At 40.7% G+C, this 14726-nt stretch overlaps 1 protein-coding gene across 1 annotated transcript in view; it reads left to right on the top strand.

Moving 5' to 3' along the window:
* The first annotated feature begins 590 nt into the window (after positions 1-590).
* Positions 591-14726, top strand: part of BTBD8 (BTB domain containing 8) — a 37916-nt gene continuing 23780 nt past the window's right edge. The window contains exons 1-4 of the mRNA XM_050900673.1: positions 591-700; positions 779-964; positions 11765-12036; positions 12938-13055. Of these exons, the coding sequence (XP_050756630.1) occupies positions 591-700; positions 779-964; positions 11765-12036; positions 12938-13055 (686 nt within the window). The remainder of the gene's footprint in view (positions 701-778; positions 965-11764; positions 12037-12937; positions 13056-14726) is intronic.

Below are 14726 nucleotides of genomic sequence, written 5' to 3'. Positions count from 1 at the left end.
CTTCTTTTCGGAAAGAGAGCGGCAGGGAAAGACGGGCCTTTACGAGGGCTGGGGCCAGAGCACCGGGGCCTGCCCGGCGCGGGGCGGCGGCCGGCAGAGGGCTCCCTGCTCCCCGCGGCAGCCGGGGCTCGGCGGGGCCGGGCCGGAAGGCCCCTCCTTCCGGCCCCGCCCCGCCCCGCCCCGCCCCGCCCCCCGCAGGGAGGTACCGCCCCGGCCGCAGGGGAGGGAAGCGGGGAAGGCCGGGCCCTCCCACCCCCCGCCAGGGGGCCCGCGGGGAAGGGCGGGGCCGGGCGGAGCGCCGCTGGCCGTCATTGACGGAGGCCACCGCTGGCCACGCCCCCTGAGAGGGAGCGGGGAGGGCGCCGCAGCCCGCACCGCGGGGCTCCCGCGTCTTGTTGTGAGACGGTCCCTTGGCTGCCGGCGGCGCTGGCGGGAAGGGAGGCGCCACCCGCGGGGACGAGCGCCGTCCCGGTTGCTTTCGTGAATACGGCGGGCCGCCCCTTCGGCGGCGTCGCTAAGGAACCGTCTGTCAATCCCCGCCCCGCGTCCCCGCCGCCGCGCCGGGCGCGGAGCGGAGCGGCTGCTGGCACATGGCGCGCTGCGGCGGCGGCGCTGCGCCGAAGGGCCCCGGCCCGGCGGCGGCGGAGCGGCAGCGGCTGAAGGAGGCGCTGGCCGAGCAGCTCCGGCAGGACCTCGGCAGGTAGGCGCCGGCCGGGGGGGGCGGCTCCAGGCGGGGCGGGCCGGGGCGGGCGACGACGGTAACGGTGCGCTCCCGCAGGCTGCTGGCGGAGGGGACGCGCTCCGACGTGACCATCCGTGTGGGCGACGCGGCGCTGCGGGCGCACCGAGCGGTGCTGCTGGCGCGGGCGCCGCGGCTCTTCGCCGGGCTGGGCGCGGGGCAACCGCCCCGCGGGGTGCTGCGGCTGGACGGCGTGGGGCCCGCGGAGTTCCGGCGCTTCCTGCGGTGAGTGCGCGGCCGCGGCGGGCGGGAGCGCCGGAGCAGCGGGCACCAGCCTCGCTCCTCGGGCTGGTGGGCTGGCCTCAGCACTACCCCTCCTGTGTCCTTCCTCTTCTTCTTTTTTTCCCAGTGTTAACACCTGTTTTAAAGCTTTCCCATTCAAAGCAGTATCTTCACAGCCTTCCTGCAGCGTTTGCAGAGGACTTTCCTGTAACTTACTTATTTTCCTCTGCCTTTGTCCCTCTGCCGACAGCGCATGGGCATACTCTCTACCGTAGCATGTTCTTTATGGTATGTAAAGGCTTTGTAATAGAACAAGAGAAAAAGCAGCGAAAATCGTTAATGTATCCTTTAAAATTGTCTGTGCCTACTAATACCCTTGTTAGCGAGATTACCTAGGAGGACTTCATCAAGGTAGGTGCAGATGCATCAAGACGATGCATCAAGTTAGAAACACTGTGGTCATCACTTAAGTCCTAGCGATCCATGGCCCAGGCCAAACATGGCGCAGCTTTCCCACCGAACTGGGATCCCAGAGCAAGGTGTGCCGCACTGTCGGTGCAGCGTGTGGGCTGGCTGCTCCCCAGGGACTGGTGCAAGGGCCAGCGTGTTTTCCCATTGCCAGCTATTAGCATGTATCCAACATCTCGCTCGTCACGCACCAAACCTTAGGGTGCGTATAGCAGGGGTGCTGGCTGGTGCCGCCACCAGACCTTGCAGTCCTCCTTGCCTGTAAGTGCCTCTAATCCTTCTTTCAAAGAACTGGGCAGTGCTTGCTTTTCTCTAGCGAAGCTGTGGTGGTGCCACCCACCTTCTATAAAACAGCGTTGATGTTAGAGCAGATCGGCACTTTGGGGCATGCACAGGAGCAGAGTGGTAGGCACTCTGGGATTTCAGATGAATTCAGGATATGCCTAGAAAATGTATGCACTTGCAGGCTCTTGAGATTGTTGGGAAGAGGAGGGGAAGGTGTTGCAGTTTTAAAGTTTAGTACCTAAAATATAACCTAGGCTGACCTCTCCCTATTGGTTTCACTCATTCTCTCCTTCAATTTGTAAATAAGGCAGCAGATGGCTAAAAATATACATTCAGGGTACTAAAGTTATAATAAGTCTGAAATAAAACTTTTTGAACTGAAAGTAATATCTAAAACACAGAATCATTGTAGTGGAACAGGCTGATAAACGGGCATTTGTTAGGTTGCTGTCAAAGTCTGGCAGAAGCATTAGCAAAACAAGCAGTAAGAAACAAAACAGCATGGTTTTTGTCTCGTATTTTTCTTAACTCCATTATTACTTCAGTTTAATTAATTTGCTTCACATTCATGTAAGCAGTGGTACAGACGACTCATGCAGAAGCATGATAATGCAAATTTAAAAAAAAATCCAAATTATTTTAATTGGGAAATAATTATTTGGAATAAGTATTTTAATTATTTATATACTGTTATATCATTCCTTTGTTGTCCTAATGGTAAGCACTTCATTAAGTGCTTAAGAACTTACAGTTCACAGATGCTTGCTTTCAATTTTGTCTGTGTTTGCCAGAAGGCAGCTAATGATCTCTAGAGTCCTGCATGTTCTCCAAAAAGCATGGTATTGAAAAACACTTTTAAACTCAAACCAGCTCATCTAATTGTAAACCTTTTATCTTTTCATTGTGAGTTTAGATTCTTCAGATGAATCTCTCCATATATTCTAAGCTACATATGAAGTGCATTTTGCAAGATGGTTAGTTTTTCTTAACTTAGTCTTCAGTGCTGTTTGATACTTCAGCTTTTGAATCCTCTAACCTACGACATTCTGTGAAAATTTGTGTCACAGAATGCACTGGAGTTTGACCACAGTGATGACCTGCTTTGGACCAAGGAAAGGAAGCAGCTTTGGTTGCAAAGAGCCTCATTTCATTGTTCAAATGATGACTTCTGCTAGTATCAGTGGCTGTTGAATCTCAGTGGTTTCTTATCGTTAAGATGCAAATTAATTAGATCTTCACAAATCCAAAACAGTGCCTTAAATTACAGCTTGAGGTTTACTGGGAGCTAGCCTAATTCTTGGAGCACGTGAATTGCAATGATGAGTTGTAACAAAGATCCGTAGCTGCAGTTGAGCTCTTGAGAGAAAGTTGTAGTCTTCTACAAAAGTTCTAGGTTTTCTGGTTATAAATACTGTTTCCCTGTAGAATAGAAGTGGAATACTAGTATAGTATTGAAGAGTTCATCAAAGCTATAACAAAATCTCATTCCTTTTCCTGTTTGTATTCAGCTTTTATCTTCCCAAGTAAAAATGATCTTTCCTTGGGGATTTGGGAATTTTTTTTCTCACAAGCTGTATCTCACGTGCATCTCAGTGAGACGTACTTCCTTTGGGCCTCTGTCTCTCTTAATCAGGAGAGATGTGGACTACGTGTCACTTGTGTGCTGAAGGCTGTGCAGCTCCTCTTGCCAAACTTCTGAGCATTTTTGAGCAGGATGGAGGACATGGTGAACTTCATGCTGATCTTTCTGCATAGCCTCAGCATGAAATAGATGACCAACTGAGTACTGCTTTGTTTCCCTCTCTATACTTGCACTGTCTGAGGACACCAGCAAGAAACTGCTGGTCACCAGGAAGTGCAGCATCCATATTGTAGACACCATTCACCCTATGGTTTTGCCCAATGAAGCTAATGTAATATTGACTTTGCCCTCCAGCACCCTTCCATCACTCTTCATAACGCAACTGGAAAAGGGTCAACAATTGCAAGTATATCAATGGCAGGAGATGACTGCTCAAGCAGGGTTCCACAGTCTGCCTCGAGAAGAGAGAAACTTAGCATCCCTGAAGGACAATAGTCAGTCACAGATCATTAGATCATTACTATCTTGCCCACTGAGAGGCAAACTGCTTTTTACCCTTTCAGTCGGAAAAAATATAGCTTTAGAAATAAAAATCTAGTTATTCTCATTGTCTCCTGGTATTTGTATTAAAGGGATCTGATTTAAGGAAGGGCAGAGAAGGACCTAATGACAGTCGGATCCAGTTAAAAAGCAATAAATATGGATCAAATACAAAGGAATACAATTGTCATTGTGACGTTTACTGCCACAGGGGTTAATTTGCAGTACCATCAGTTGATTCAAAGTAGACCAGCCAAGGCTTCGACTGTGTTATGCTTGTATAGTTCTGTATCAGGCAGTAGAAGGATACGACATCTAGCTTAAGTGCAGGCAAAAACATTCTTGAACGTAAATTCCTAGACAGCATGGTGACAATAACTTCTTTCTGTAGACTCTATGCACACATTGCCTTTGTAGAAAAAATCTTAGGCTGTAGCAACTGCTATTAATACAACAGATACCCTATAGCATTGTTCCAGTTTCATCTGTCACTTAGTCACACCTCTTGCAATCTCATTGTTGCTCATGTCTGTCAGAATCTTTCCTGTGTGCAGGGGGAAAAAAAACCAAGCCAGAAGGTGGGGTACCTGTTAAAATTACATGACATCAGACTGACACTACAGAAGATGACAGCTTAGCTCTATTTTCAGCTTGACCTTCTCTTGCATGTGAGGTTTTCATAAAGCAGTTGCACCAAATACAACACAACTTGTTTGTGAATATTTGTCCTTTAAATACAATTCCCAGCTACAGTTCCATAAGATTGGATTACAAAGTAGTTAAAAAATGGCAATATTTCTTTAAATAACTTGTGCATGAGATTATTCTTATTGATTGCTAGATTGTCATAGTCCCCATGGATACTGGCTATTTTGGAGCAAAGAAACATGACTTCTGCTCATGTACACTGAATTCCTTTACACTTATGCCTTAGCAACCTTACCTTAATATCTAGGCTTGTGCATTCCCCTCTAGTGGGTTATGATTGCAGACCACTCTATTTCAGAAGAATAGCATGCCTCCCATGTTCTTGAAATTTTGTGGGTTACACAGCTTATTCTGATATGGTCCTTCCCATTTATCCTCTTACCACTTGTGCCTGTCGATGTGGTGTACCCTAACATGTAAGGAGTATCTTATCTGAGTGACTGATTCATGTAACTGGAAAACAAGCTAACTGCAAAAAGGCCTTTCTGTGGCACTTGCAGGTGCATTTTTTGGCTCAACAACTATTCTTTTCCTTGCATTAAGACATAAGGGAATCAGCAATATAGCTGAAAAAAATCATCCCTCCCAAAACAAATAGAATTAAAAAACCCTGCACTACAAATATGGGCAACATGGGAAATTTGATGTGACTGTCTTAAACTTTGTGAAACAATAAATCCTGAATTGTGGAAGTTAAAATGCTCTGTAAAGGCTTACCTCCAATGAACAGTGAAAACTGAGAAAGTTGAGAACAAATTATTGTGAACCAAAGCATTTATTTCCCAAGTTAAGGGATTAAGGAATTTGCTCCTCTGAATAGCTAAGCTGTTCTAACTTAATGGCTTTCGTTGATACAACCATATTCTCTGGTCTGAGTTTGTTACTGCAGCACCAAGTTAGTTTGTTGTGGCTACAAATATGAGCTAAGCTAGTCATTGAGAATAATTAGACTTTGCTAAGCAGGGAGGGAGGGAGAGAAATAAGTAAGATACTACATGAAGCTTGTAGTTTAGATTTTATGCTATATCCTGTTGGGGGAAGAAAGCCTTCACCATGAGGACTTGTTTCTGTTGATGAAAACAGGCTTTAAACACATGCCAAACAGTGGCAACCTTATCTCCTTTCCACATACATAGAAACAATGAGTTTGTATTTTTTCTTACTGGATTTTTTTTTTTTGATCCATGTTTATATCTAATCTCAATTTCTCAGAGGAAGTTGAGAAGCTAAACTGTCAAGTTGCAGTATATTCGGTATGTGTGTGATATTAACATCTTGCTTTGGAAAACTTAGTATCTTAATGCCACGGATTTATGTCCCAAGGAAAAAAAAATTCCATTTGTGAGAAATGGGTAGAAACCTTTCACTGGGACCATGACTGCTTAAGGGCCAGATTATTCTTCTGAAATGCTTAGCTTTCAGAAGAAATCAGAAAATTTAATTGGCACCTGTGTGAGGTAGCAAAGCAGTTGATATTGCATCTTGTGAGAAGAAATTTACTGAAATACTTGTCTCAAGAAATCAATTAAGTTAAAATAACCATCTTAGCTGCAAAAATCAAGCAGACGGTTCTTTTAGCAAATCTAAAGGGAAATGGAAGAATCTTAAGTGATTAAGGTAGGTTGAAGTTGTGCATATGGCATGCCTAACTTGCACTAACAAAGATTCACTGCTATAGGCGTATTGCTGAAATATTTTTGGAAGTCCACCAAGATTAAATGCAGTGCATGAGAGTATTTGCTGCAGTTGGGTTTGCTAAAGACATCAATGCATTAAAACTGTGGGCAGGGAGTGGTTCAGAGACTTCCTACATTCTCAGTGTTATATTTATTAACAAAAGTTAATAGATCTTGTTTTTATTTTGGCATTTAATTGTGATAACACATAGCTTTGTTTAAGTAAAACTGTATAATATGGTATTTTACACATGTATAGAAGATATTTCAGTGCTAATCTAGTTACTGCTTGAAGTTCTGGTATGTGCTATACCAAGTTCCTATTGAAAACAACACACAGCATCTGTACAACTTGTAAATAAAAGAAAAACATAATTTGTTTTGTCTGTTTTCATTAGTTGTATTATCCCCTACACTACCAGCTAAGTGTCCTGTTTTGGGCATGTGTACTTGTCCCTCTGAAGTTATGTTGTGGTTTAACCCCAGCCGGCAACTAAGCACCACACAGCTGCTCACTCACTCCCCCCACCCAGTGGGATGGGGGAGAGAATCGAAAAAAAACCTCATGGGCTGAGATAAAGACAGTTTAATAGGACAGAAAGGAAGGAAAATAATTATCATGATAATAATAAAATGACAATAATAATACTAAAAGAATTAGAATATACAAAACAAGTGATGACAATGCAGTTGCTCACCACTTGCTGACCGATGCCCAGTTAGTTCCCGAGCAGCAATCTGCCCCTCCTGGCCAACTCCCCCCAGTTTATATACTAGGCATGATGCCATATGGTATGGAATATTCCTTTGGCCAGTCTGGGTCAGCTGTCCTGGCTGGGTCCCCTCCCAACTTCTTGTGCCCTCCAGCTTTCTTGCTGGCTGGGCATGCGAAGCTGAGAAATCCTTGACTTAGTATAAATGCTACTTAGCAACAACTGAAAACATCAGTGTGTTATCAACGTTATTCTCACACTAAATCCAAAACACAGCACTATACCAGCTACTAGGAAGAAAATTAACTCTATCCCAGCTGAAACCAGGACAAGTTACCATAGTATCTTTTTTTCACGGCAATTAAACTGATGCACTGTCAAACAGCAGAATTTCCCATTTTCATATGTGTCGGACTTCTGTGCTGACAGCTTCTTGCTATCCATAGTATTTATGATGGAGAAGTTTCTGATTTTCTGATAGACTTCAACATTAACAATCAGTCTGTGTTGCTAGCTGATAGGAAAAAAAAAAATCCTCTCCCCTGGCATTAATGGCTTTTGTTCAAGCCTGCTTTTTAATCTCTTTACTAATGCTCTGCAAATCTGGGCACATATGCAACACATCCATAACAACATGTACAAGATCCTGTCTGTTTAAACAGCTAGTGTCTAAGAACTCAAAAGCACTTCTCTAGTGACATCAATGATGTGTGTGTACGTGTATGTATAACTTTAAGAATGTGGGTAAGGAGAAGATGGCAGGTAACTCTCTTCTCCAGATGGGCTCTCAGTGAAGAACTCTCAGAGCAAGTGGAAGCTGCTGTAGGGAGCATTTGAAAGGTGGATGCCTAATTAGTTGAGAAATTTTATTTATCTATTTATTTGGTTAACAACTACTTTGGGACAACGGGAGAGCCTGTCCTAACAGCTTTCAGTAAAGTTTGGTGATGATGGTGTTAATTCCAGTGACTTTTGGTGTTCTCAGAAATAACAACAAAAATGGGTTCCTCATGCTTTTCAATATGGTATTTCATGAAAATAAAATTTGCCCTTTCTCACTTCCCTTCTTATTTGTGTTGTCTCCGTGGTCATTAGTGGCATACAACATTTCTGTTTGGGATGTTGTCAGTCTCGCAGACAGTGGGTGTGGCCGACAGTAAGGAAATGTACCTTGACTCGAAGGACCAAAGAAGTGGATCATAACTCAAAATTCTTTTTCGACCCAAATATTATCTTAGGAGTTTTTTGTGATCATGTTTTTTATATTTTTAGTAACCATAAAGATGTCTTACTGATTCTAGTCAGTATTGGCTTTGTAGCTGTTCTGAGAACAGAACTGCATGATCGTTCTTCTAATGAGACTGTATGGTTTTCAAGACTGTGTGGAGTCATGCATCTACAATTGATAGAAGTAGGTGGGCCTTAAAGAGAGCTCTAAGGCTGAGAAACTTCCCAAAGAATTTAGCCTAAGTGATTTGGAATGAGAGGAGATACAACTTCAGGACACCTTTAAAAACAAAACTGTGAATGAAATCTTTAGATGCACAAAAGTAAGTTTGGTTGGGCTACTTAGCGTTTTCTGAATACTTTGCAAACTACCCACAAAGTACATGCTTTTCTTCAAAATGCATTTTGAGATGATAGACATCATAGGCTATGTGTTGGTGTAAGAACAAAATAGCTCCATACTGCTTATATGTTCTAGGAAGCTGGTCACAGTGAGTACAATCTAGAACTTTCCTCATCATCATTGGGGATGTTGGAAGAACTGGAACATTTTTATGCCTTCTTAGATTGTTCAGATAACTATGAAAACTGCTTTCTTGTAAATAACTCAGTTCAAAACTGGTCAAGCTCTAAGACCTCCTGATGATACCTCTATCTGATTTAAAGAAGAAATTTATAACGTTATAGAATTGTAATCTCCTGCACTTTAACTTACTAAACCAAGGTGTCACATCAAATGGTGCCTACTCAAGAGGCAGTAAAACTGCCTTTGGAACAGTAAAAACTATTCATATCATAATTCTGCAGTAAGGGTCCTGGTTTCTTGTAGCAACTGTGTTTTAAAGAGATGGTTTTACATTATCAGTAGAACATCTGAGCTCCAAGGTCTGAGCTATGCATTTTGCTGTGGATGAAAGATTTCCCTAGCTTGCTTTTATGCAGGAAGGCGCCACTGGATACTCTGTAGAAGACTGTCTAGAAAACTTCACTCTGCCTTTAGAAATGCGCCTATAAAATAAAGGGTGTTGCCAAGCAAAGTCTTCTATAACAGATTTTAGAAAACTGCAGAATCTTCCATTCTGGAAAGAACATCGAATGGGATTTAACTGAGATAAAGGAAAATTTCTAAAAGATGTGCCAGAATCATTGCTGTCTGTGAAGCAGAATAATGGATGCCTCCATGAGTCTTTCAAAGTAGTAAATTTACAGCCTGTATTAAGCAGGACTCTAATATACAGATATTCTGCTGAGTTTCTGGAAGTAATAAATCCAGGACTGTGGCTGGATTTTAAACGTTAACTGACATAATCAAGGTTCTGTGACTTTTTACAGGAAAAAACTTATTTCAAATAGAGTAACTTTTTCAGATCTAGAAACCAGTTACTTGGTTCTGGTTTAACAACATGCCACTTTATTTGTTTTATTTACAGAGTTCCTAGTTGTGGTAAGGGTGCCATTTTTATTGACTTAAGCCTAGTGATAATAGAATTGCATTCCTGAGGTTTCTTATGTAGATTATCTGAAAATACCCTGAGGATTCCCAGGAGATTGTTGCCTCATTGCCTAGCTTATCAGATTCCCTATGGATATGTTTTTCAGTTACTGGCAGAAAGTAAGCAAGAATATTAAAATAATGAATTTTTGGCAAAGCAGTGTATCTGTTGCCGCTAATCTTCTTTCTCCCTCAAAGTCAGTTTGTACTGTCTTTACATGTTGAATATGCAATAGCTCCGCAGCAACAGAAAGGTAAGTAAAGTTCCAGCACAAATTTAACCTAACATGTTATAAATGGCAATCTTCTTTCAACAAACCCTTACGAGGGATCTTCCTGCAGTTTTTCACATTCAGTATGTGTTACCAGTTTACTTCTGTAATTGTGGTATTTGCTTACATCTGGTGAACATGCAGAGATTAAGTGGGAATGATTGGATTTTGTCTAGTACTGGCATTGTCTATGTGACTTTAAGTGACATTTCTTGGAAGATCTAATGTGGAGAAACAACTTGAAGACAAAACTTCAGAATACTTCTGTGGAATTTTGAATTCTCTAGGTTAATTGGGTTTCTACTCGGAATTTCTGTTCTTGAGTCCTACTGCCATAGAGCTGTAAAACACAGATGTTAAGTACTGAGAAGCATAGCAAACAGGAAAATGTGTGGAAGTCACGGTCTTGAATTTTCTACAGAGTTGCAAAGTCTCCTTGCTCCAGCCAGCAACCTGTGGTCCTGTTCTTGGTAATATGGCGTGTTATTACTTGTCTTTCCCTCATGATATTGTTACGCTGGGTTGGAAAGCACTGTAAATATGAAAAGCAATAGATGATCAGGCCAAGTTCACAGGTTAGGAGTTCTGAAAGCACATACAGGTACAGCAACCTTAAAAACCCATGTAAAGAGGGTCCACCAATCTTACTCTTTCAATGTGAAATTTTATTACTCCTGTCAGATGTTTTCCTGGCCCTTGCTTTCAAAATCTAATAAAATATTAAAATTCCCATTCCCTACATTCTTGTTTCTTGTCATTCTCTCTTGGTGAGAACCTGTATCACACAGACAAAAAAATTCTACCTAACTCAATCCTTTAAATACAGGACTTAAGAAGGAAGATGATTTCTTTGTATGTTTTCTCTGCCCCTTTAGAGGACAGTGTTCAAATAGCATACTCAAATTACTATGTTCCCAGTATTAACAATACAGCCTCTTTGCCGTGGAATGAGTGACTAAATGCAGATCTGTAAGTACATGTCTGCTAAATCCAAAGTAACTGTAGCTCTTCTGTCAGACTTTGCTAACTTCATCTATATGGTATGAAACCACTGATAAAGCATGTTATCTGTTCACATTGACATTTTAAGGCTCCATTAAGTTGCTGGAGTGCAGTATTTTCTATAAATACGAGATCTTTGCAGTCACAGACTGTGGGCTTTGTTAGCCTTTCCAGATCCTGAGCCCAAAATAAGCTGGTGAAACAGATGGGAAAGTGAGAAGCTGGAATTACTATATGGGCAAAGTGAAAGCTCTCGGGTAATCTTAACTGCAAATTTTCATGCTTTCAAGCACTTCCTTTGAAATTAAAATTTATATCTCTAATACCATTCATTTATATCTCTGTACCGTTCTTACGGTTTTGTACTTGTAACCTTGATGTTAGAAGGTTTTTATATTTTTGGGTTTGTAAATTTGATGATATTAAAGGACAATCAAATGCCTTTTCTTGGTCATACTAACATTTATAAATCAGTCATCTGTCATTACTGATAACAGCTTGCTTCTGCTTTTGTCAGTAGATGATTATAGTAGATGAGCTATAAAGAGCAGATGAAAGTTTCTTTAATTAAAAAAGCAAAGTGAGGGAGAGAAACCTTTGTTCCTTTTAACCTGATACTACATTTTACTTGTAATGCTTGTTTATGCTTTTTCAAGCATTGCAGAAATAAGTTTTCCAGAGATACAGTTTTCAAAAGGGTTTTTTTATTATTAAGCACTGTAGAGTCCAGCTTTTGTTTTCTGGTCATGAACTTTGTTAGACAAAAAAATGTCGGGTTTTATTTGTTTGTTTTGATCAATTAAAAAATCACAGCAGTAAACTTAGTGTCATCTTCTAGGCTTGTATATTCATCTGATAAAAATCTTAAAGAAGCTGAAGAGCTGGCTATGATGAAAAAAGTATTGGAACCCAAATTAATACAAGAAAATAACATTGCTACTCTTCAGAACGCTCAAACAAATGTAAATTGTCTTGGAGATGGCAAAAGAATGCCTGTTGATCAGAATACTCCAAGTGGAGCTGTGCAGAAAGAAGTTGCTTGTTCATCTTGGATTGAAGAGGAAATTCCAGAAGTAGTCGTTGATGCAGAAAGCAACAAAGCCACTGCAGGTAGGTTTGGAATTATACTTTTGTTTGTTTATTTTTGGGATTTTTCTTTTAAATAATTATCCAAAGACTTACACAGATGTAAAAATGCAAGCAAAGATTAAAGCTATTGTTATAACACAGCTTACATGGATATTCTTTGCTATGGTCTACCTCATTCTCTCACACTTTGACAAAATGAATTGCTGCAGAAGTTTGGCAGGAGTGGTTCCCAGCCAATGTGTAGCATAATAAGACAGGACTTGCCAGGCATCAGGCATGTTCATTGGCATTGTGTCCCGTCTTTTCTCTGTTATACAGCACACTTGAGTCCTCACCATGTGGGACTTCCACAGAGCAGAATCTCTCCATTCCTTTCCTTTTCTAGCAAATTACACTAGTTCCACTGTTATTTTATGAGGATTTTGGAATTTTTCAGAATCCTCCCTACTACAGCTGTGAATGAAATAAGTAACACGAGGAAATCTGTAACTGCGTCTACACCAGAGGTGTTGGCTGCTACAGCTGTGTCAGTAAGATAGGATCAAGGCAACAAATCTGTTTAGGCAGAAGCTTGTAGCACTACATGACCGTGAACTTCTTCAGAGTCTACTTTTCTTTAATGCAGAGGTACCAGATCTCTGTAGAATAAATGAACTGACTACATAATCTAATGAAAGAGTAACTGTAGCACTTCTATAGATATCAAATATGAAGTGCTGGTCAAATTTCTGGTAAGTCAAAATGAGAACTGAAATGCAAGGTCTGGAAAACCTTTCAAGGAAAATTCTAGCTTGAATATGCAATATTAAAAAAATTCATTATGTCAAATTCTTCTTTTCAAATATTTTAAGTTGTCTGTGTACTGTCAATAGTCTAGTCCACACCAGACAAAGTGAAAATAGCTATTTCTCTCCCTCTGCAGGTAATTCCAAACTAGAAACTGCATCTGTGTTAGGAGAAGACTTAATGATGCTCTACAAGAAGTGCTGTTGTCCAGATATTAATATTTGCATAGAAGGCAAAGATTTTCAAGCTCACAGGTACATAAGTGTTTACTGTAAAGTTTTTCAACCAAAATCCTTTTTCTATAAAACACTGCTGGTACTGTATACCTATAGTAAGTTATTGCTGGTGCTGTTATCTAGCTGTGAACTGTTACAGTTTTTAGGTCTTAGGTGAGAAGTGGCCATACTTTGATACTAATGAAAATTATCTCATTAACAGCAACTATTGTGAAAACAGTTCTGGTTTTAGCACTTCTAAGATTGCCATTGTAAATTCATATAAGGAGTATATACTCATGTATAAATACTGTGTAGATTTTCTTTGCTAACCTTTTTTTAACTAATCTGTACTCTCTGAAGAAAATGAAAAATCTATTAATAAACTATTCAGCTATTAATGGTGAATAAAATTACCATATAGGTAGAAAAATTCTGGAGTAGTAATTTTTTTTTTTTTCTGCTCTTCAGAATCTGTGCATACAGAATCTGATTTTACTTTCATTACTTCAGTCATGTAGATGTAAAGATTGTCAGCAGCCTTTATGAGATCTAAAGTCCAAGACCATTAAAGAAATTTGGCTTATTGGACTTCTGTAGCTTGGGAAAGCAAATTAAAGCGCCAGTACCATTCTTTGTACCTTTGATATGAGTTTGTTTGCATTTGAGATAGCAAACTAGACAGGCTGTATTTTGTTCCCTTTGAGTATATAAATAACTGAGAGAGATTATAAAAAACCTCCACTACTTCTAGGATTTTCTCAACACAAAACCAGTGTGGGGGGTTATATTACTGACATTACAAATATGTTTACAGAAGATAGGTCATAATAGTGTGTGTGGTATTTTATTTTTTTAAATAATAGGATTAGGATATATACTAAATTTCCAGAATGTAGTGTAGTTAGGCATGTTTGTTTCTTGTGGTCTGCACTATAAGAAGACATGTTCTCAGGTCCATAACTTTGACAAACAAATACTGTAGTGCAAAAAGAAAGTCAACAAAAAGATTCCATCAGCAGAGCTTCTTTAATTTAGGCCACTTACTGCCTGGAGCAATGTATCTAGTCTAACCAGCATCAAAAAATACGGCAGTAAATCATAGAGAAAACAAGAATGTTCTGAAACAGGCACAGGACTTGCTTGTTTTAGTACTGCATCATGTGAACAGTCGGAGTCAATGAGGGAAATCTAACTTTGGGTATAATTGTGGTGAAAGCACCAGTACGATTTACTTATTTTAAGGGGTTTTTTTGAGTTCTCAAACAGGAGACAGTTTAAGCCCCGACCCTCTCCCACCCACTTATCTCCATATTCCTTACTTTCTCATGAAGTCCTGTGAACTTCCAATAGACTTTACAGTGTGAGCAGCAGTGCTCTCAGAGAGCTGCCAAGTTATGTCTTCCTAGTGCTGTATTGTATTCTTACAGAGCTCTGAGTGGAGCAAGTAAAATTTGTTCAGTAATAAACTTGGGGCACAAACCATGACAGTAGGAAAGCACAGATAAATTTACTTCAAATTCATTTGGTATCTCCATGTATTTTATAAGTTAAAATTTTATCAATGTGTATTTAGGTAATACATACTTGTCCATATTCTACTCAGTAGCTGTCTTATTTAAAATGAGTCTTTGAAATATTCACTTCAGCTATGCCCTTGAAGTTGATTTAGCCTTGTTCATTACTGAAATTTATTTGGAAGAGGATGAC

The sequence above is a fragment of the Gymnogyps californianus genome, chromosome 8 (genome assembly GCF_018139145.2).
Source record: "Gymnogyps californianus isolate 813 chromosome 8, ASM1813914v2, whole genome shotgun sequence".
Lineage (NCBI taxonomy): Eukaryota > Metazoa > Chordata > Aves > Accipitriformes > Cathartidae > Gymnogyps > Gymnogyps californianus.
Note: the sequence above shows the minus strand (reverse complement) of the source record. Positions and strands in the feature narration are given on the sequence as shown.